The sequence below is a fragment of the Cololabis saira genome, chromosome 15 (assembly GCF_033807715.1).
Source record: "Cololabis saira isolate AMF1-May2022 chromosome 15, fColSai1.1, whole genome shotgun sequence".
NCBI classification, from domain to species: Eukaryota; Metazoa; Chordata; class Actinopteri; order Beloniformes; family Belonidae; genus Cololabis; species Cololabis saira.
This window is the reverse complement of record NC_084601.1, coordinates 19,603,800-19,627,761: the sequence shown is the minus strand read 5'-3', so window position 1 is coordinate 19,627,761 and position 23,962 is coordinate 19,603,800. Positions and strand designations below refer to the sequence as shown.

Here is a 23,962-nt window from a genome sequence, read left to right as displayed (position 1 = left end):
GGCTCTTGGGTGAGCTCTGCAGTCTGAAATCATGTAGTCTGAAAGTACCTGAAGACTGACGAGTCACACTCTCCACTGTGGGGGTTGTAGCACAACACACAATTTTTGGTTGTTATTTTGCAAATTGCTTTAAGGATTTGAGAGTTTTCCTTGTGTGAACTTGTTTTTTTTCCTTTTCATTTCCGCACTTATGCTTTTATGTTATCTTTGCGGTTGTACTTGAAAGTGCACCGTAAATGAGGCAAAGTCAATTAACCGCATCAGGCCAAGTCATAAAAGGGACTGATGTTTTCCTGTTAGAGCACAAACATGGGGCTCACTACCATTTCTCATCATGAAAATCTCTGTTTTTATTGTTGTATTAGATTATTCAGAGCTACAGATTTTGCTTTCTACCCTTTTTAGCCTGATGTTTGTTTATTTATTCATCCGCATTTCTATCTTTGTATCATTTAGAAAAGTAGTGCATATAAACAAAATCGTAGTATTTGTCATAGTTTTTTTCTCAAAATGTTTTATTCCTCGGGTTTAGTGGGGTATGGCTGCAGGAAAACCATGTTGACATTTTTTCCTTAATAAAAACATATGCACTTTAAAAACAAACCAAAAAAAAACTAAAACCTTTTGACATCAGTAAGCTATGGCACTGACATGCAGTTTCATAAACATGCCAAATACAAACAAAGTGTTACTGTTATTCTCATCTGTGCCCTTTTATTTAATTGCAGTGGTTTGATTCCTAGAAAGAAAAAGCAAACAAACAAAAACTAAATACCATGAAACAGCCAGACCCCCAGCAACAGGACAGTCAGTTACGTGACTTTTCCAGCCTGGAATATTTCCATCATCAGACAAGCCTCTATTATAAGCTAAAACTGATTTATTTTTTTTTTTGTTTCTCCTCCACTGGCAGCGATTCCAACTGACTAATGAATAATTGAGTGAAATATGTTAAAAAGACAAATAGAGAGTAGTCAGTTGAACTTTATTTCTTTAAGGCCAGTCTTTCTAATTCTTTTGTTTTCCATCCCTCCCATGAGGGTTGAGTGGGGATGGGAGCTGGCAGTTCTGTAAGTCACCACAAGACCAGTAAAGACTATTCAACCACAAAAAATTCTTCTGAAAATGTCGACAAGAGTGCAAATAACTGTAAGTGGATACATTAGTGCGTGTTGAAGCCCAGTAATGGAAAAAAAAGATTGTGTCTTATATAGTTTGCTATGTGTGACTAAAATATGACTCCGCCGCTGTCTGACGCTGCTGCTGCTGCTGCTCCTCCTGCAGTACATGAGTAACGTGGACTCGTGGTGTAAAGCGTGCGGTGAGGTGGATTTGCCCTCTGAGCTCCAGGACCTGGAAGATGCCATCCACCATCATCAAGGCCTGTACGAACACATCACCGCTGCATACTCCGAGGTAACGACCCGTGTCCCAACTGTAGAGATTTGTCAGAAATGTGCTGAAGAATCAGGTCAACTGAGGACGTCTTTCCAGGTTATATTGCAAAGGTCGAAACAGGTCAAGCTTCTCAGGATATTTGAATAAATTGTATGATGCTGCCGAGTTGCTTTATGGTACATTGGAAACCGGATATTAGCAAGCATCTCCCAGCTGAGCACTATAAACCAGTCAGAACAGACGGTGGGATTTAACAGAAATAAAAAGTAATATTTTAGAAACAAAGAAGTGAAGAGTTGCTGCAGAAAAAATACATTTAAGGATTTCTGCACTTATTGCTCAAAACGCAACTGATGTCTCAACATGTTACTTTTTCTAACCTGGTTTGGAGTTCTGTGTTTCGTTCCTGACCAGCAACACAAATTGTGCAGGTTGTGAGGCCTTTCCTTTCACAGAATTCAAAGCTAACATAGAAGTACTCGAAACATACTTTTGTACGGTGAAATTATTTCTAAAAATAAACATTTTATGCAAATACTTCAGGTGAGCCAAGATGGAAAAGCCCTATTGGACAAGCTGCAGCGACCTCTGACACCAGGCGGTGCTGATTCCCTCACAGCATCTGCAAACTATTCCAAGGCAGTGCACCATGTCCTGGACATCATCCACGAGGTGCTGCATCACCAGAGGCAGCTGGAAAATATCTGGCAACACCGTAAAGTGCGACTCCATCAGCGTTTGCAGCTCTGCGTCTTTCAACAGGACGTTCAACAGGTACACACAAACACATGTTTACAGCATGCTTGATTGTGTCTTTATGCTGTTTACATGCGTGCACACATTATAATTCCACGGATTATACCTCACTGTCTGGTTTTCTCAACATAACACAAGCGGTAGATAGTAATTTGAAAATTGCAGGTTTTGCAGCGTAGCTAGAAGGATTGTGAGTTTAATGGGTGGTTTGTTTGCAGCCACAGTCCCTATGGAGATGTCCTTGGGCAAATTGTTGGAACTTTGCACGTTCGCTCATCACATGTTAGTCTGGATAAGGACATTGTCTGAAATGCTTGAAGTGTGAATATTTCTGCAGCATAAAGGCTTTGAAAACAAGGCACATGCTGTAAACAAATAGTCCAGTATGACAAAACACTTGCTGTCCAAAAATCATGGGCATTCTTGAGTGTGTTAACATGGCAACTGTTGCTATGGTGACTGAACTGGGTCATATGTCCATGCAGATGGTGTAAATCCATTCATGCCACGTAGGATAAAGTGCAGAGAAGGGAGTGTTTGATGACAAGCTCAATGCAATGCCTATAATAAACCAAACATTTATGTTTTTTTATTTGCTCTTTTTTTAAACACACTTTGAATCTCAGTTACATATCATCTCCAACCTCAGAGCGCCCCCTTGTGGGCTCCCATCTCCCACCGATTCCCAGTCTAACGTTGGATTGTTGTCTCTCCTCCCAGGTGTTGGACTGGATAGAGAACCACGGTGAGGCGTTTCTCAGCAAACACACAGGTGTAGGAAAGTCCCTGCACCGAGCCCGAGCTCTGCAGAAACGCCATGAGGACTTTGAGGAAGTGGCACAGGTAACTCTGTTCCTGTCATTCTCTGTTGAGGCTATTAAAATCACAGCTGCGACAGCAAAACTACTGTTCACGTCATAATTGGATTTTCCTCATAGTTTTATTGAATTCATTGTTTAATTATGTCTTTTAAGAACCAGAATAACAAACTAATGCTTTTAATAATTAAACTGTCTGACATCAGTAAAATTATTTTTTCCCCTCACTGGGTGAGTTGTCATGTGATACATTTCAAATCTAATAATGTTTTAAATATTTAAACTTGTGAGAACTCTGCTTTAAAAAACAAAAGAAAAGAAAAGAAACAAAGGCCAGAGTAGAAAGTTGTCATGCAGAGAACTCCGTCAGCTCTGTTCATCTTTGTTCCCCTTTTTGTTTGTAAAGGCAATAACAGCTGTTTTCAAACGTAACTAGTGAAAATTACTAGTATGAATAGTAACATCTGCAAGTAAAATTAGAATTTTCCTACTTGAGGAAAAATAAGCATTTAATGGTCATAAAAAAACAACAATTTAAAACTGGAATCTGAGGCTACAGTAGTCTTTATCTGTAGTTTGATAATATATACCATATTAATACTTCCTCTTGCACAAATTGTACAGTCTATTTTAAGGTAGCTGTTTCACTTTCTGCCTACTTTTGTTTCTGTAGTTTTGATTCTACATCTCTCTCTTCCTCTTTCTCTCACCTCCACCCTCTCTGGCTGTTTCCTTTCATCACCTTTCTCTGTGCTGCTCTCGATCACTCGCTTCATCAGCACACTCATCTTCTGCATATCCTGTTTTTCTTTTTGCCCCTGTCTCTGCAGTCTCTGTTTCTGCGCTGTTCTTCAAAATGCATTTAGCCTTCTTTGCGTTTCCCTCGTGATCTAATCCTCGTCTCCCTTTGCCTCCGGGCCTCTGTGTAGAATACCTACACCAATGCCGACAAGCTGCTGGAGGCGGCCGAGCAGCTGGCCCAGACGGGAGAGTGCGACCCAGAGGAGATCTACCAGGCCGCCCACCAGCTCGAAGACAGGATCCAAGACTTTGTTCGCCGCGTGGAACAGCGCAAAGTCCTGCTGGACATGTCTGTCGCCTTCCATACGCATGTCAAAGAGGTGGGAAGAGAGGATGACGTGATGCTGGAGTGGATGGTGGGCTGCGAGCTTGTGTGGTTGAAAGCTTTCACTGTCTTCTCTGAGCATCAGGGAAGTTATTACTAAATGAAATAGAGTGTTTTGCACATTTTATGTCTAATTAAATTATTTATAAGTTGTTTCGGGGAACAGTTAATATAATAATAATATCAGTATAATAATAATAATAATAATTAATAATAACAATAATAATAATAACAATGGATTACATTTATACATTTTTGAACACTCAAAGGGCTGACACAATGGTTCCATTATTCATTCACTCACTCATTCATACTTGGTGATGGAAAACTACATGTGCAGACTGCAGAAAAACGTGGCAGCTAATTAGCACCAAACAACCTCTCCGACCACCATCAGAACATTCATACAACATTCACACACGTCCATGGATCCTTCGTTCATTGGACGACCCGCTTTACCACCTGAGCCACTGCCTCCCACCTAAATACGACAGATTTAGGTGAGGGTCTGTGGTGGTGGTAATCATTGGAAACAGTGCTTTACTGCCTGCAACAAAGTGTATCTGGGTGTATTTTGTTGCCTGGCTGATACAGTACAGATTAAAACTGTTTTAACCGTGGAGTTGTGCAGAACACTAAGCTCTGATACACCAGTAATAGTGCATGCTTTATTCAGACAAGACTGAGGACTGTATCGATATGAAACCGTACCATAACCAACGTTTGCTTTGTGTTTTTCTTTTGGTTGGGCTGCAGTTTCTTTACATCAAATGAATAAGTTCTCTTGAAGTTTCACTCCCTTTAGAGAAATGAAAATGAAAAGGGTGGTATGAAACACATGGAGGTAGTTGTTTACGCTCTTGAATAACTGCCGCCTCCCTACTGCATTAATTCGCTGCACTGAGCAGCCCATCAGAATTATCTCTATCACTGTTAAAATGATTAGGCAGAAAGAAAAAAAACACTCAGTTGACTCAATAGATTACATTACAGAGTGACAGCCATCGTGGATAGTTGACTGCCAGCTTAGTGTACAATAGCCGTTTGGTGTAACGGAGTTGATTATGTCACCAAATACCTGACACATCTTCTCTGCGCTCCCCCTCAAGCTGTGGACGTGGCTGGAGGAGCTCCAGAAGGAGCTGCTGGACGACGTTTACGCCGAGTCGGTGGAGGCCGTGCAGGACCTGATCAAGCGATTTGGCCAACAGCAGCAGACCACACTACAGGTCACTGTCAACGTCATCAAGGAGGGAGAGGACCTCATCCAGCAGCTCAGGTAAACATTAGATGTATTCAGCTTGGTTCGATGCACTATAGTCCTTTCCAGTTTGCACCAAAGCCTTGTCATGTGACATCGGAGTTGTGGAAGTGAGGTGGCTGCAGTCAGTACAGATCAGCTGCTGCTGTTTTCCTCCAGCAGCACTCTCTCTTCTGTCTTCTGATCCTGTATCTTCTATTTAAAGGGTCACTTTCTACAGTCATCTACCTCTAAAGGCCTGTCAACACCAAGAACATTAACCCCAATGATAACTACATTATCCTTATAGTTATCAGTAGGATAACTGTTGTGGTTGTAGACATTACAATTTAAAGAGGTGGCTGAGTTCAGACCACGGCTATAACAACAGGCATGAAGGCAATGACCGTAGTTATGACAACCAGAGTGTTGAGACCACTTTTGAAGTTATTTGATGTAGAAGAGGAAAATAATAGATTACCAAATCAAGGACTTCCAGTATCATGTCCTCAAATCTGAAAGATGAACAATTCAAAGCTTGTATTTTACACAGTTTTCTTATTATCATTTATGCTCTTTATAGTAAAACATAGATAAGAAAATATCTTACTAAACTGCCTCTTTCATAAGAGCTCATCGTGGTTTAGTTGGATAAAAATATCCTTCTGAACTCACGCAGTCCACGCTAAAGGCTACTGCTTATTAAACATCCAGTTGGCATGTTATTAAAGTAGGTATTGCACACACACAAAAAGCACGTTATTACAAATATATTGACTTATACAAAAGTATGACTCAAGCTCTCAGTAAGAAGTGTTAGATTCTTCAAACACTACAGAGCGATTATGTTTTTCTACAGAACATTGTCACTCTGCAGTGCAGATCCTCGCATTGTCATTGTTATTCATGTTTTTGGTGCTATTTGAAAGACAGTAAATGAAGATTTGTGTATTCAAAAGAATAGATGTGTTTTTGGTGTGGTTTCCATATACAGTACATGCAGTCAGTGCAAGTCAGTACAAATATATTCTGCAGGGAACATGTTAATGCTGTTTGAGGTTGCATGGCAACATTTATTAAGACAATTCCCTTTTCCCCCTTTATTTTGTCACCTTTCTGTATCCAGAAATTAGTCAGTGCAGCAAGTAATAGTTTTAAAAATGACCTTAAAGACAGGTCTTCATAAGTAGTATATTTCTTTTTCTTGTACAACAGTAAATCTGTTCCTTTCAGCTATGAATGTTTTTTTCTGTTATAGATATAAATCACATCATAAACTTCTGATTGACCAGGAAAAATAAATGTGTTTAGAAAATAGAAATCCCCTTAAAATAAGTCACCTGAAATCAGATGTAAATTCTGAAGTACTTTAAAGTAGTATTAATTAAGTGAGCAAAACGGCGGCATTAAAAAAACAAACGTTTTTCTTTATGTCCAGTTACATAATAGTCTTTTCTTTCATTTCAGCAGCTTTAGCCGGGTAAATTTGACAAACATGGGACTATGTGTTGGGAATTTGAATAAATAATGTAAACAGTATAGAGCTAAATACATGCAATGAAATAACAGTATCTGTGGCTAATTTTGAAGAAACTAATAATGTTCGTACAAACAAAGCACAAAAAGAGCTGTGAGGAAGAGAGGAGGCATTAGAGAGGTAGCTTTGTTTTTATGCAGAAATTGTGCCAGCCCTTTTTTTTTTTCCACCCCCTCATAGGCCCCATTTTTTTCAGGTTTTTTCCCTCTTTGTCCCCATCCCTCTCTCTCTCCCCCGCTCTCTCTTTCTCTCTCTATTTCTTTCTCCCTCCCTCTCTCTCTCTGCTGTATTGGCGCCAGAGTGAATTCTTACATAAGCCTGCTTTTATAAACACGTGTCTAATTATGTGGTGGTTTCTCCGGGAGGCAGCTGAAACCTGTCACACCTCCTGCTTCTGGCTGCAGGACTGTACAGTAAAGGTGTCCACGTGCAGCCACGAGTGTGCAGCTGTCCAGCTGTCAGCGTTCTGTAGCTTTACTGATGTCAGAATCAGAACATCCCGTTTCTCTTTAAACCTGTTTTAGTTTCTTCTTTTCTAACATGTAAGTTTCATTTATTTCAAGTAAGGAAGGTTTTATATTCAAGTCCCCCACAAAATAAAACCTCCACATGACTCCTTATGTGAACATTTCTCACAAACTGATTGAGTTCATGTGAAACAAACGCATCTAAAGCAGAATCAGAATCAGAATCAGAAAAGGGTTTATTGCCAAGTTTTCACACGAGGAATTTGTTTTGGGGATTGGTGCAACACAATACAAATATAAAAACAAATATATAAGAGATAAAATAAAATTAAATGTATAAACAATAAAAAGTATAAACAGTAAAATAAAATGTAGACCGGAAATGTACAAAATGAGCAACGTGTGAATAGTGATGCAAGGAAACTAAACATTTGAAATAAGGGTCAGTTAGCTAGTCTCCAGATGCATACGTTGAAATGTGTTTGCTTTCTTTGGGCAGATGGTTTCCATGTTTTAATCTTCAGGATTGCTTCTGCCTGCTGCGCTATGCAGCAGCTTCTTAAATCAGCTAAACCTGGCTGGCGAAATGCCCAACTTTATCTGTAAAGCTGTATTTTTGTTTTCTTTTTAGAAGTGAACAGCTCCACATCCCACAGCTTTTTGCTTAATTGTGTTGATCTGTTCCAGGGACTCTGCCATCTCCAGCAACAAGACGCCCCACAACAGCTCCATCAACCACATCGAGAGCGTCCTCCAGCAGCTGGATGAGGCCCAGGCACAGATGGAGGAGCTGTTCCAGGAGAGGAAGATCAAACTGGAGCTCTTCCTGCAGCTTCGCATCTTTGAGCGGGACGCCATTGATGTGAGTATTAGCTGTTGACTGAATGTAAAATATGGACGAAGCCAACGACTCAAAACATTGACACGTGGAGTACAGCTTTAAAACGTTTCTTCTTGTACTTGGAAGTTATCATCTATGAGTTCTCTGAAAAGAACACATCTACTTATTTTTTACACCAGTTATTTTACACATGAGAATTAAAAGTGAGAAAAAACAATCCAATTTTATTATTAACAAAAAAACTGGATGTCAAATGTATTTTAGCACCCAATTAAATAAAGGAAAAAAAACATAATGAAGATGAACCAAAGTGAAATAACTTAAGCCAGCAGGATGGAGGATAAACAGACTTCATAGGACGTTTGTGTTCACACTGGAGCCAACGGGAGTGACTCTGTAGTTCAGTCTGGCCACTCACACAAAGCTTTAAGGCCTATTTTCAGACCTGTGTTTGGAGTTCCCCTCATCGTTCTTTTCTGGGACTTCTTTCCTGGTCAGTGTGTGGTTTAAACTCGTATTTACACAGAAATGGGAACGATCATTCTTAGACTCTTTCAGCTTTGCTTTGATATGAAGCTAAACTCTCACCAGTGTTAACAAATACATCTGAACAAGCAACTTGGGGAATCCTCTGAGTGCAATAACCGCTCCAGCTTCTCTGTGATACTTAAATCAGTATTGTAAACTTGTTCTTTGCCAGATTATCTCGGACCTGGAGTCCTGGAACGAGGAGCTGACAGGTCAGAGGAACGATTTCGACACGGAGGACCTGACGCTGGCCGAGCAGAGGCTCCAGCATCATGCTGACAAGGCCCTGACCATGAACAACCTCACCTTTGACGTCATCCACCAAGGGCAGGAGCTGCTGCAGTATGTCAACGAGGTCCAGGCATCTGGTGAGCTCACGACCTTAACATAGAACATACAGACACAAAAGCGCACCGAGGATTTCTTGGCTTTTTTTTTTTTTGACCTGATCATCTTTATTGAAATAGAAATGTGTTGACTTTCTTTCCCATTTTCAAATGTTGGACTGTGGCCTGGCTGCCGCGTCGGACACCTGTCCTTTAGCTGAGGTTTAAAGCAGCTCATGTTCACTGCTGTTGTACGAATATTTGTTTTGGCCACATTAGTTTTGCTGCGTAGGTTCTGTGGGTCAGAGTTCCTGATGAGAGGCTCCCACTCACTAACCATAATAACTCACCTGTGAACTCACAGACTAACTGGTGCTCTTTTAAACCACACAAGGACAGGTTACATCATCCAGCATGTAAAGAACACAGAGCAGTTTTGATCATGGATGTGATTATGCTTTTTAAACTTAATACATGTACGCTACGTAGCCCCCCCCCCCCCCCAACAAAGAGTCATCACCTGGATTAGCAATGAACATTTTTCCCTCTGGAAAAATGTTAGTGATGAATATGTTTCAGATAAACACACATTATTTAAAAATGTAACCCTTCCTGGCACAATCGGTCATAAACCATCTTCAGGTTGTGGGAAAAAACATGATTCTCTGTTTCAGAAGAGTCGATTTATTTGTTTGTATCAATAAAAAAAACACCTAAGATGATTGTTGAACTGCTAAAAGTGGAATGAGAGCCTTTAATCTGGGGCTGCAGCTGTCTAATATTTTAGTAATCGATTATTTTATTGAATATTCCATTGATTAATCGAGTAATCGGATATAACTTACTTTTGCTTAATTAAACCCCAATACAATAAAAAAGAAAAACATATCACTTAATAAATACAAACAATTTGTTTCCTTTTATAAGAAAAATTGACATATTTACATATTATGCAAACTAGTAAACTGATATTAAATCGTCGTTAAATGGGTGTTTTCTTTTGAGGTTGTGAGGATGTTGTCCTTAATTTTTAAGGTGATCCCACACCTTGAACATCTTCTGTCTCTTCCTCTTATTTCCTGGATATTTCTTGCATTTGCTCTTTGACGTTGTCACTGTTTTCGGTCCCGGCGTCTGCCATCCTGTACAGCAAAACTGTTCACACATGTAACAAAAAGCGCCTTCTTCTGCTTTATAGGGGACGTATACGTGTAAGCAGGTGGTGTCACACTAAAATGGATCAGAAGTGCGCTTCTGTTTAATTTTTTGATTAAACGAGGCTTCGAGGAAGAGGAAATTCCCTGATCATTTTTTGTATTGGAGTTACCCAAAGAATCGTTGCAGCCCTATTTCCAACACACAACTAAAATCTGAAGGGCTAGTGGCGAGCAGTGACCATCAACTCCAAGGAACAAATATCTTTAGAAGATGATCTTGAATCATGATGATCGGAGAATTCCTCAATATTTGATGAAATCTAATCAAAGAAAATCTATAGTAGAACGTACTTGTTTACTGTTGAAATTAAGAGCTTTTCCACACGCAATAAGGTATCGGGGGTAAACGGCTGTGTAGCCCTTAAAAGTCATTTATCAGCGAGGGTAATCCGAGGGAGCGTAAAGTTCGTTGCCAGAACAGCCTCATATCTTCAGTACAAGCCTGTTGGAGCAGTACTGTGATCTGCAGATGCTTCATTGGTCAGGTCTAGGTTCACCAACGTTACGAACCCAAAAAGATGAGCTCAGCTCGTGTCCCAAATATACTGAACGGGCAGGTTTTTCCATTAGTATATTATTTTATTTTTTCCTTTCCTCTGATGGCACAGGCAGATTCTGAGATAATAATGCCAGGATTTATTGGGTTTTCACTGTCTAAGAGTGGTTCAGGGAGCATGAGACATCATTTTCCACACATGGATTGGCCACCACACAGTGCAATTAGAGCAACTGGAAATGGTTGGGATGTGCTGGAGGAGACTTTACACAGAGATCTGGCTCTGCCATCATCAGTTTGAGATCTTGATGGAAAATAAATGCAAACCTGGACAGAAATAAACATGTGGTATTGTGACATGGCATAAGCTTATCAAAACAAGGCCACTACAAATAAAATATGTGGCGTCAAAGCTAAACATGGTGCAACAACATTCTGTAACAATTTTTGGAAGCAGTGTTTGATGAACACTATTAGCAGTTAATTTTAAATCGAAGTAAGAGAATAATGTAAAACCTGCCGCTGTGCAGCCCACATAGATGCAGATCCTCTGTATTTTTCCATTAGTAATACACTTGTGCATCTTGTCCACAGGTGTGGAGCTGCTGTGTGATCGGGATGTGGACATGGCTACACGTGTCCAGGACTTGCTGGAGTTCCTCCATGAAAAGCAGCAGGAGCTGGATTTAGCAGCTGAGCAGCATCGCAGGCACCTGGAGCAGTGTGTCCAGCTGAGACACCTGCAGGCTGAAGTCAAGCAGGTAGGACTGGCAGTCAGTTAAAGAGATGAATTGCAGTCCTCATTTTGATGGCATTTGATCACAGCTTTCCTTTTTCTTTTTTCTTCTTTTTTTTCCCCCCGAAGGTCCTTGGCTGGATCCGAAATGGCGAGTCGATGCTGAATGCTGGTATGATTACAGCCAGCTCCCTTCAGGAAGCTGAACAACTGCAGCGAGAACATGAACAGTTTCAGCATGCAATTGAGGTAACAATGTTTAATGATGGAATTTCACACAGATTGCACATCGCTTGGGTGATTTTAATCTTTGTTTTTTCATTTCATCCACTGCAGAAAACCCATCAGAGTGCTCTGCAGGTTCAGCAGAAGGCCGAGGCTCTGCTCCAGGCCAACCACTATGACATGGACCTGATCAGAGACTGTGCAGAGAGCGTGGCTTCACACTGGCAGCAGCTCATGCTCAAGATGGAGGACCGGCTCAAGCTGGTCAACGCCTCCGTGGCCTTCTACAAGACCTCTGAACAGGTAGGAGGCTCCAGTCCAGTTGGCGGTGTCCTGATTTTTCCATGAAAAACAACTCTGTGTGACTATAATTCTGCTACTCCGTGCAGGTGTGCAGCGTGCTGGAGAGCCTGGAGCAGGAGTACAAGAGAGAGGAGGACTGGTGCGGAGGAGCCGACAAACTGGGACCCAACTGTGAGACGGATCACGTCACCCCCATGATCAGTAAGCACCTGGAGCAGAAGGAGGCTTTCCTCAAGGTAACACACACACAAAGTCAGAGTTAAATCAGAATATACCTGAAAGCTGCATGGCTGATCTTTCAGTGTGTCTGTATTACTGCTTCAACCAGGCGTGCACTCTGGCAAGAAGAAATGCAGACGTGTTCCTTAAGTACATGCACAGGAATAGTGTCAACATGCCCGGGATGCTGAGCCACGTCAAAGGACCAGAACAGCAAGTCAAAAGTGAGTATCAGAGAATTTGCTGCAGGTTGTTTTGCCAAGTAGTTTTCAAATTGTGAGACGGTACCTGTGGATGACCTGGAGGGGTCCATTTTAGTTTTAAAACAAAACTGAGCCACAACCACACAGAGTTGCCTTTTCAATTCCTTGTCAGAAAAGATCTCTGTCCACATAATGGCACATAGGAAACACGTATCACATGATGAGCTGAAAGGTCCTCTGGAAATAACTTATTATCAGACTGCTCTTTTCTCCTGAACATGCAGGCAGTTGCAGTGTGATTAAATGGAAACTTCAGCTGCATAACAGGAGATAATCAGGGCAGAGTCTGCAGACGAGTGCGGATGCTCGTTGTCACCGTTAGAAAAGTTTTACATCTAGAGATAATTTGTTAATGTAGATGCAGCTTGAGAACAACATGTGGCAGCTGTACCACCACCTGAAGACTGTATATTGTAATAATTAGTACTTAAGTTAAAAGGTAAACTGTTAAAAAGATAAAGTTCAAAATTAGTTGGAAACACATTCAAATACCTAACTTTTGAAAATCAAGTTGGTTGTTGATGAAGTGAAACCAACCTAAGCACTGACTGAAGCAGTGTATGTACTCAGAGAAATAACTTAGTTGGATGTGGGTGCAGATGGATCTAGATTTACCCGCTTAAATTCTTTAAAAAACCCAGTTTGTGGTGTTGATTGAATTCCCTGCAGGTGGGTTGGTGTTTTGTTATTGAATATCTTTATCTGTAGAAGTTATTGTGTGTGTGTGTGTGTGTGTGTTTAGACATCCTCAACGAGCTCCTGCAGCGAGAGAACCGTGTTCTCCATTTCTGGACGATGAGGAAACGGCGGCTGGACCAGTGTCAGCAGTATGTGGTCTTTGAACGCAGTGCCAAACAGGTACATGAATCACTTTCTTTATCACGCAGGTCAGTTAGGAGAATATTTCTTTTTTTGGGAGGAGGGGGCAAGACCAGACAAACACAAATGTATCTGAAATATATGAGTGAATCTGCATTCTGTGTGTGTGTGTGTTTTTAAGGCTCTGGAGTGGATTCATGACACTGGGGAGTTTTACCTGTCCACACACACGTCCACCGGCTCGAGCATCCATCACACGCAGGAGCTCCTGAAGGAGCACGAAGACTTCCACATCACAGCCAAGGTGGGGCTCAAAGACATGAGAAGACGTGTGTACGGCCTGCAGGCGTGTGTTTAACCACCGACCTCGCTCTGTTCTCGTCCACAGCAAACCAAGGAGCGCGTGAAGCTGCTGATCCAGCTGGCCGACGGCTTCTGCGAGAAAGGGCACAGTCACGCCATTGAGATAAAGAAATGGGTGACAGCTGTGGACAAACGCTACCGAGACTTCTCCCTGCGTATGGACAAGTACCGCTGCAGTCTGGAGAAAGCCCTGGGCATCTCCCCAGACTCCAACAAAGCAGTGAGTGATCATGAGCAGAATATCAGCTAATACCCCGACAGTTGTCTCTGTAAACCCCCTTAAACATGGACTTTCTCCTTCAGAGTAAAGATCTGCAGCTGGACATCATTCCAGCCACTGCTCCGGGGTCCGACGTCAAGCTGAGGGATGCTGCTGCACACGAGCTCAATGAGGAGAAGCGCAAATCAGCACGGAGGAAGGAGTATGTGACCACTTCCTGTTTATTTCTCACTGTCAGAAGAACCAGTCTGTGTCTTATTTGAGACCTGTCCCACATACAATATTTTACAAAAATGCTGGCAGAGCATTATTGGCACAATTATTAGTATGACTGCTGATGAAGGGTTAGGTGACTGCATCAGAGTTTTTGAGTCAATGGTTACTTGTGACACCCACATATATCCTCCCATATGTTGCTTAAGACCAACATTTTCAAAACTGCCGTTTTGCGAACTAAAATACTGCTGCAGATTACGCTCATGAAATGTTAAGACCTTCACTTCTGAACAGCTTCACTTGCAAAACAAGGAAGAAACAGTTTTTCCTGAGGAAATGTTTTACTGGTCAGAGCTTGAAATACACATTAGAGACCAATTGCTTTTTAACGTATTTACCTATGAAATGACCGCTCGGTGTCCTTGTCATGGTTCGGTGACCCAATGCTGAGCCTTTTTTTGTTTTAGAGTTAATAAGGGACAACAGATCTGGATCTGCATAGCTGAACAACATTAAATCAGCAACATCATTGCTGCACCAGCGAGAGGTGTAAAGACAACGGAGAACATATAAACGCATGTAGAACTCAGGAAGAGGAGACTGCATCATGTTGATAAACGGCACAAATCCTCACCATGATTTCAGTCACACATGGCCGGTCTCTGACCGAGTTCATAACGTAGAGCCTTCATTATTTATTAGCATAAATGGAGGAAACTGACAGGCTGAGAGAGAGCTGCTGATGTGCAGATAAATGATAGTGAGAATGATGACAGTATGACAACTGCAGTTTTGCATGTGTGTCTGCGTGTTTTCCTGTGTCTAGGTTCATCATGGCAGAGCTGATTCAGACGGAAAAAACCTACGTCCGAGACCTGCACGAGTGCATGGAGGCAAGTTCCGATGGATTAGCTTAACCACAAATTATCACCCGATATTTAGAAAGAAATGGGATTATATTTTTGGGTGGTTCTGCATTTCTGATCTTGTCTGGTTTTCTCCCTGCAGAACTATCTGTGGAGCATGACCAGCTTAGGTGATGAGATTCCTCCAGGGATTGTCAACAAGGAACACATCATCTTTGGAAACATGCAGGACCTCTATGAATTTCATCATAAGTACGAACTTCATGTCTCTCTCTGCTTGATATAACATTTAATTTTAGGATTGCGGCTAGTAGTTTGAAAGCACCCAGCTCACTAATTAAAACATTAAAGTGATGTGAAATTGGTATTAATAATTCAATCTTAAAATATTTGTCATGCTGCAACACCTTTTCTTTCTTTTTTTCTTTTTGTCTTATTTTTATTTGTTATCAGCATCTTTCTCAAAGAACTGGAGAAATATGAACAGCTACCAGAGGATGTTGGTCATTGCTTCGTTACGTGGGTATGTATCAGATATCATCAGACATCAATCAGTATTTAAAGTTTTCCCCTTAAATACTTAGATTTTAAATCTAATGTTTCACACTTCAGCAACGACATACATATTATGTCTGTCGTATTACTGCTAAGTGTTTGTTGTACTGACTAGTTTTTCTCTTCTCTATTTTAAGGCTGATAAGTTCCAGATGTATGTGAACTACTGTAAAAACAAGCCTGACTCCACTCAGCTCATACTAGAACACGCTGGGAACTTCTTTGATGTGAGTATGACGCCTTTTCTCGCTGCAGAGAAACTGGATGGTTCTTGTGTCACTGTATAATCACGTCACTGACCCTCCGTTACTCGTTTGATGATAGAAAATCCAAATAGACCGCAATCTGGCCAACTCCATCTCCTCGTATCTGATCAAGCCAGTGCAGAGAATCACCAAGTATCAGCTCCTGTTAAAGGTAACCTGTCGCTACAAACTCTTCGTAATGTGCCATCTGCGCTGTTCTTGCAGTTACAGTTTCTATATGCATGTTTCTGTGCGTTTACCTGTTAAAGGAGCTGCTGACTTGCTGCGAAGAGGGTAAAGGAGAGATAAAAGACGGCCTGGAGGTGATGCTCAGTGTTCCCAAGAAAGCCAATGATGCCATGCATCTCTCTATGCTGGAAGGTGAGTAACATGCACTCATTGTCATTACTTTGATTTGGCCTTTTTACTTTTAAATAGCTTTTTAACAAGTCAGAAGCGTACGTTTTATGAAATTACAGTTAAGTATTTGAATGCTTTCAAGAAGTGTCATTTTTCAAACTAATTTCTCTCTCCTTCCACCAGGATTTGACGAAAACATAGAGTCACAAGGTGAACTCATTCTCCAGGATTCATTCCACGTCTGGGATCCGAAGACTCTGATCCGTAAGGGTCGAGAGCGCCACCTCTTCCTCTTCGAGATGTCTCTGGTCTTCAGCAAGGAGGTCAAGGACTCGAATGGCCGGAGTAAATACATCTACAAGAGCAAACTCTTGGTAAGTGGATGATAAAACCTGCGTATTGACTTTTTTTTTCCAAGTCATTTATCTATTTGCTCTAAAGTGACAGTCAGAAAAGATGCCAAAGTACAGAAAACACCGATCTCCATCCCTCAGTCCTTCTTCGCTGTCATTTGGTGCCTCGTTTCCAACCACCTTGATATTACTTACATTTTTTAGAGCACTGGCAGTGCAAAGGACACAGCACCGATAATTAAGTGCCTTATCTTTCAAGCAAACAAGCCATTAGTACTTTGATTGTCCACGTCATCACCGCTGCACGTACATCTAGTGGACACATCACGTTCCTTTCTTTACTTTAGATTGATAGATGTTTTTTCATTGCACATATCTACATGATAAAATACTCGACAGCTGTCCTTCTTCACAGCAGCATGTGAATAACATTAACTGTGACAAACAAATAAAAAACACACTCATATAAAAGTGATAAGAGCTGCAGCAGTTTTTCTCGTTGCAAAGACAAACGACAAGAATCTGAGACTATCAAAGCTGTGTGTCACTGAGTAATTGATCCAAAGATAAATCCAGTTGTTTAGGTCTTCCTGTCCTTCATTGTTTAAAACTGAAGATTAGGGCTCCATTTAAAAATTATTATTATTTTATTCATTTAGTTAATTAGTTTTGGGCGAATTACACTATTATTTTTGTTTTATTTTCTGTTCATCATCTTTTGTTGATGGTTCCAGTTGATGGTGAGAGAGACCTTACTAGTACCTGAGTTTTTATTTAAAAAGTCTTGGCAGTGCTCGTACACTTTCCTGCACACAATTACACACCAATGAACGTGCTGGAAGCAATGTGGGTTTAGGACAGTGATGCTTCAACATATAGACTCCGAGTCCTGGAATTGAACATCAACTTTCAGGTTGGCCGTTGACTTCTCTATGTGCTGATCCAGCAAGGGCTGAGCATTCCTGTTAATGTCCTCTATCTCAGTAAAATGGCATTTTCTAAAGAAATGTGATATGTTAACAGACTTGCAAAAGTCTGTTAACATATCACCATCAGATACCTACTACAAATAAATTCTTAAATGAAATCTGGATCCGTACAATCTTTGGGCATGGCCTTCTTTTTTTCTCGAAAACATGATGTTCATTATGATCACAGCGACACACAGACATCGTCCGTCAGTTGTCAGTGCTAATGTTCTGCATCGAGTGCTCAAAGGTCTTTAATGTACATTGGAGTTGAAAATCCTGGAGTGGATTATTAATGTTTGTTTTTTTTCTAAACTTGTTTGGTAGATTATTTCTTTGATGTGACGATGCTTCTTGGCAATAACTCTTATACAGTTGGAACGCCTGGTTTATTTCCCTCTTAAATGGTGCCATATTTGTAAGAAACATGCATCTGTGGGATGAGCAGCAGAGATGAGTATGTGGGTTGGGCCCTTGAAAAATTTGCCAAATCTTCTCTGCCAATGCCAAACAGCTTCTTTTGCTGTTGCTATTGACTCTTGTTTGGAGCTTCTGGCTCCCCCGGTTGCTGCCAGTCAGTGTTCAACGATGAGTCCAGATTCTGCCTACAACAGTTGAATCGTAGGGTTGAAAGTGTGGAGAAGACACAGAACACTATGCTGATTTCTGGGCCAATAAAGTAACCTCTTTTGGTGGAGGCAGTGTGATGGTGTGGGGCGGCATCTCTGTCACTGGAAAAACAAGGCCTGTCCTCATTGGACTCAATCTCAATGCAGGGAGATATTCAGATGAGATTCTGGATCCAATGGCAATCCCATATCTGCACAGTCTGGGACTGAACTCTATCCTCCAAGATGGTGACGCTCGCCCCCCACAGAGTGAGACCACCTCCAGAATCTGGGAGTGGAGATGATGGAAACCTGCCAGCAGTCCTGACCTCCACCCCACTGAACACTTGTTGGGCGTGTTGTTCACACCAGAGAGACCAACACCCACCATGTTGGCTGATTATGCTACTGGGGCTCTTGTTTGTTAAATGGATACATTTTTAAGTTGCCAATATGTGTTTCTTCAAACTTGAATCATCCAATCCAACAAACACCAAACAAGAGTGAAAGATGTTTTACATTGGCAGAGAAGATTTGGCTCATGAATAATAATTCATGGGTCCAAACCACAAACTCAGCTGTGCTGCTCATCCCACAAACATATGTTCCTTATAAACGTGGCACCAGTTAAAAGGAAAATAAAAAGGGGATCCAACGGTATAAAATGTATTACCAAGAAGCATCGTTACAACAAAGAAATAATCTACCAAACAAGTTTAGAAAATTTGACATTAATGTTGATTGATACTGTATGTAACTTCACAGTCTAATGAAGTAATTCATGTTAATTCTACTATCACGTTCGAAATAAAGACTTTTGAATTGAATTGAATTAATTTGAGACTGTAAACTTTGAAGAAAGCACTCTTTATTTCAGGAATTGTGTTGCCATGCAGTGACTGAACCGTTAACTAACTTAACTGAGACTAACGGTCATTATTTTCTTTCCCCCCACAGACATCAGAGTTGGGGGTGACGGAGCACGTTGAAGGAGATCCATGTAAATTTGCTTTGTGGGTGGGACGCACCCCAACCTCCGACAACAAGATTGTGCTCAAGGTAAAGAAAAGCAAACGCTGTTGCATTGTTTCTAAAGTTTCTCATGGGGTTGGACCAGTATACGCTTCAAAGAAGGAACACTGAAAGCGCCGTAACTTCTTTAAACATCCATCCAGCTTCCAGTGTCCAAACCCGCTTCATCTCGCTCAGGGCGGTGGGGACAGCTGTCGCTGGCGCTGGCGAGAGGCGGGGCACTAATGTTATTAATAAATCAGTATCTGTCAGCAGAAGATACACAGCATGGACCTAATCCTTCTATACTGGTCTAACCCCATTGTCCTCCGTTGTAGATCAATCTGCTACTTTTCACATTGCACCCTCACCTTCCTCTTACTCTCGAGCTTCTTGTTTGACTGCTTGGGCTCTGAAACCCCTCCGTCTACTTGAGCTCTCTCCTCTTCTTCTCTGTCCTCCGCCTGTTTCGCTCTGCCAGCCTGCATCCTCTGGTCTGACTCTGCTTCGTTGCATCTGTTAACAAACATAAACACGTTTATATATCTGGGGCTGTGTTTTCTGTGGATGTTTGTATCTCTAATTCTCTGTGTGGGCTGATATGCTTCCACCAATGCTGATGACACTCTGTCAGCTCCCGAACGCCCCCAATCCCCCTTACTGGCTTTGCGCCACTTTATCAGGCAAAGAGTAGCCATCTTTTTCTACCAGAAAAGCAACGCTTTCCCCCATTTGAACCCCCTCTCCCCTCCTCATTTTTTAGACATATTTGTGTTTCCCAGTTGAACTCATGTAAGGATTATGGTTTGTTTTAAATATTTTAGGGATGCCCCGATACCATTTTTTTCACACCGAGGACGAGTATTTTAATTTGTGTACTCGCCGATACCGAGTACCGATCCGATACTTCTACCACAAAAATAACTAGGCTAAAAATGCAATGAAAAATGCAATGAATTGGAAGACAGGTTTTATTTGCAACAGAAATTCAATTTTAAACAAAACCTAGCCAGCCGGGTTTCTTCCTCCGCGCACCCCGGCCACGCGCCGCGCCGACAGCTCACAGTCTGCCTTGCTTCTGTCGTCGTCCCTTATTTTAAAATATGTCCACACTGCTGACATCCCGTTTGCATTAATTGTCGCTATCTTGCCTGAAATAGCGCCGCCAGTCTCACTCACAGGTATCACTCTCTTCTCATCACCACGCTAAGCTTAGCCGACTAGCGGCTAACCGGAATGTAGCAATGGGATTGGTTATGTTGTTTCACACGGACGGCTTCAGGTGAAGCACCGCACACGTTCATGTACCTGCGATGAGACTACGTTGTATTGTGAGTTACGTGGAGTTTTTAATAAAGTTCCCTGTGAGTAAGGCTAATACTCAACCGCAGTTTGTATAATTAAGGAAGATAAAAAAAACTGAAACACGGAACAGCTGGCTGAGCAGCAGCGGCTCGGCGGCTGCTCCGCCGCCAGGCTCCACATCTCCCCCTAGAGTCACTAACCAGTAACTACAACAACAATGAAGTGGTATCGGTGCATGGTATCGTTCTATCGGATAATTTTTGCGAGTACGAGTATATGAGAGCAGTATCGGCCCGATACCGATACCAGTATTGATATCGGGGCATCCCTAAAATGTTTTAACAGCATGACGCCAAAATCCTAACACAATCAATACTGAGTGTTACAAATCTGTCATATATGTCCACTAATAAACTAACCACTAAGAAGCGATCATGCAATATGTGCATTGTAAACTGTCTCTCATGATTAACACAACACATACACATATATACACACGGTTACCATCCATCACATACTTAATTGGACGTCATTATGTTGTCAAGGCAAATTATAAATGTTGTGCTTTTTTCTATCATGTAAAACCATTTTTGTCAGCGTTAAAATATTTAAAAAAAATGTCCCATATATTTTCTAAATACAAACCAGTAAAATTCTCTATTTCATATTTTAAATTCAAAGCTAAGTCAGGGATCCAAACATGGAGCGACGGTGAGTACAAACTATTCCACAACACGGCCCTCAGTCATGTCCTTTACGTATGAAACACAAAGTATTGAAGTGATTAACTCATATTAACAAATACTCAGGTGTGATGTATTTGATTGTGCCAGTTCATTAAAACTAAGGGGTCAAAGTGAAAGTTAGGTCTCAGGAGGTGATAGTGCTAATACAGACTTAACCAGACTAAACAATGTCATTTGTTTAAAGGCATCCTTTTAGAAATGTCCACTTTACTGTGAGGTAGTTGCCATTTTGATATCCTTCCACTTTAACAGTGGGCATGTGGTGTCTCAAACCTTTTGAGGAAATTATTTCTTTGTGTGTGAGTGGGTTGTTTCCAGCACATCTGACAACAAAGACTGGAAAAGCACAGCTTGAGGGAAGCAGTTTAAATAATATATATCTGAGAAGAGATCTTAGTTAAATATCGAGGAGGTCTTTTCAGACTCAGAATTAAACAAGATTCCAGAAGATGTTATGTCTCGTTGAACCTCACCATCTTTTGTAGGCTTCCAACATTGAGAACAAGCAAGACTGGATCAAGCACATCAGGGAGGTGATTCAGGAGCGCACGATTCACCTGAGAGGGGCCCTCAAGGAGCCCATACACATCCCTAAAGCTACTACAGCCAAGCATCACAAGGGCCGAAGGTAGACGCATTTAGACAGAGCGCTTTCCTTGAGCGGGTTCATTACCTGCATCTCCATGGTTCATTTGGATCGTTTGTGTCTCAACTCATTTGTTTGGTGTGTGTTAGGGATGTGGAGGACCTGGACAGTCAGGGCGAGGGCAGCAGCCAGCCAGACACCATCTCTCTAGCATCGCGCACCTCTCAGAACACACTGGACAGCGACAAGGTGGGAAACCGCACCAAACACACTACGCGCTGATTTTGAGGAGTTCAAAACAGGAATACGCTCAACTCATTGGGTCTCACGGTGTTGTCGTCCTCAGCTCTCCGGGGGCTGTGAGCTGACTGTGGTCATACACGACTTCATGGCCAGCAACAGCAACGAGCTGACGGTGCGGCGCGGTCAGACGGTGGAGGTTCTGGAGCGGTGTCACGACAAGCCGGACTGGTGCCTGGTCCGGACCACGGACCGCTCCCCCGCCCAGGAGGGCCTGGTTCCCTGCTCCATGCTCTGCATCGCCCACTCCAGGTCCTCCATGGAGATGGAGGGTATTTTCAACCACAAAGGTACAGAGTGTGACATACGGGTGTTTCTTAAGCAGTGTGTGTTCATATTTACTTCAATAGTTAGAATAATGCTTTAAAAATGGCTCTGCGATTTTATAACTCCAAACTTTAGGAAGGAAACTATATGTAACCAGCAGCCATGCTGGAGACTAAGTGGAGACATGGATGTGGTCCATATGCGTATTTTCTGGTCTTGCCAGAAGATAATAGGGATATTGGGATAAAATATGGCGGGGTTTAAGAAAAATAATAGGATACTTGATTCCCAAATCTAGACAGATACTTTATTTGGGAAATTTGACAAGATATGATACAAAAAGAGGATGAATATCTTGTTAAAGTTCTGCTATCGGCAAGTAAAAAAGCAATAACAAGGTTATGGTATAAAGCAGAACCACCGACCGTGGGGCAATAGCTGAGCACTGTGGAAGAAATATTTGTAATGGAAAATGACATATAAACTACGATTTACAAGAGACACAATTTCAGGAAAAATGGGAAAAATTGACAGATTATAGAGCACAGCAAGAGGACACCACCATCACCACTGGACATTGATATGAGAATAATTGCTTTGTGAAGTATTAAAAACCTGACACTGTAATTGTTGACGGAATTTTCATTAAAAAAAAAAAAAAAAGTTTAAAAAAATGGCTCTGCGATACAGAACTGCACTGTCTTCCACAGACACGCTGTCAGTCTGCAGCAGCGACTCCATCATGCCGGGATCGTCTGCTACTCTTCAGCCAGGCCACGGCATGGGCTCCCACACCTCACCAGGGCCTAAGCGACCAGGTAGCTTCATCTGTGCTGTTCCAAGTGAAACCTTTGGGAGAGATTCACACTGAGCTGCTGAAACATGTTGCACTGTAACTCGTTTCCTAGGGAACACCCTGCGCAAATGGCTCACCAGTCCCGTGCGCCGGCTAAGCAGCGGCAAGGCGGACGGCCACGTGAAGAAACTCGCCCACAAGCACAAGAAGAGCCGCGACGTGAGGAAGAGCGGGGAGATCATGATAGGCTCCCAGAAGGACTCGGACGACAGCGCCGCGACGCCGCAGGATGAAACTCTGGAGGAGGTGGGTGGATACTGGCACGCTTTCTCCGTTGTACAGCCTCTGTAAGGTTCTCGTGAAGAAAGCTTTCTCCTGACAGCCTTGTGTGTTGCAGAGGGTTCGTAATGAAGGTCTGTCGAGTGGTACGTTGTCCAAGTCTAGTTCTTCGGGCATGCAGAGCTGTGGAGAGGAGGAAGGTGAAGAGGGTGCTGACTCGGTGCCCCTCCCTCCACCCATGGCCATCCAGCAACACAGCCTCCTGCAAGCCGACTCACAGGATGACAAGGTGAGGACAGTTAGGACATGACAGTAAAACCTCTAGTCGTAGGGAAGCAGCAGGAGTATCGAATAACAATACTCTTTAAAGTTAAAATATAAGTCATCAGTGCTTTGTGATGTGACAACAGGTGCAATCATGGATTTTGTTCAACAATGTAGCATCGTTAATGTACTGTACAGGCTTCAGTGATGAACAGCTTGTTTTTACTTTTTTTAAAGCCCTCAGATGACGATGCAAATTTACCTTTTAAGTTGTTAGATTGTCAAAATTATTACCCACCCTGGGTTTAATTCTTTTTTTTTTTATCATAATGCATGTAG

General features: G+C 41.9%; 1 protein-coding gene across 1 annotated transcript in view; it reads left to right on the top strand.

Moving 5' to 3' along the window:
* LOC133460480 (triple functional domain protein-like) overlaps positions 1-23,962 on the top strand; it is a 95,298-nt gene that overhangs the window by 49,277 nt on the left and 22,059 nt on the right. Inside the window, 29 exon segments of the mRNA XM_061741050.1 lie at positions 1,285-1,416; positions 1,942-2,172; positions 2,875-2,997; positions 3,902-4,093; positions 5,208-5,377; positions 8,030-8,204; positions 8,884-9,079; positions 11,345-11,511; positions 11,616-12,014; positions 12,101-12,250; positions 12,343-12,457; positions 13,239-13,354; positions 13,497-13,619; positions 13,704-13,898; positions 13,982-14,100; positions 14,941-15,007; positions 15,123-15,232; positions 15,434-15,503; positions 15,673-15,762; positions 15,860-15,952; positions 16,050-16,161; positions 16,324-16,514; positions 19,027-19,128; positions 21,617-21,759; positions 21,867-21,966; positions 22,064-22,307; positions 22,995-23,102; positions 23,193-23,386; positions 23,463-23,648. Of these exon segments, the coding sequence (XP_061597034.1) occupies positions 1,285-1,416; positions 1,942-2,172; positions 2,875-2,997; positions 3,902-4,093; positions 5,208-5,377; positions 8,030-8,204; positions 8,884-9,079; positions 11,345-11,511; positions 11,616-12,014; positions 12,101-12,250; positions 12,343-12,457; positions 13,239-13,354; positions 13,497-13,619; positions 13,704-13,898; positions 13,982-14,100; positions 14,941-15,007; positions 15,123-15,232; positions 15,434-15,503; positions 15,673-15,762; positions 15,860-15,952; positions 16,050-16,161; positions 16,324-16,514; positions 19,027-19,128; positions 21,617-21,759; positions 21,867-21,966; positions 22,064-22,307; positions 22,995-23,102; positions 23,193-23,386; positions 23,463-23,648 (4,413 nt within the window).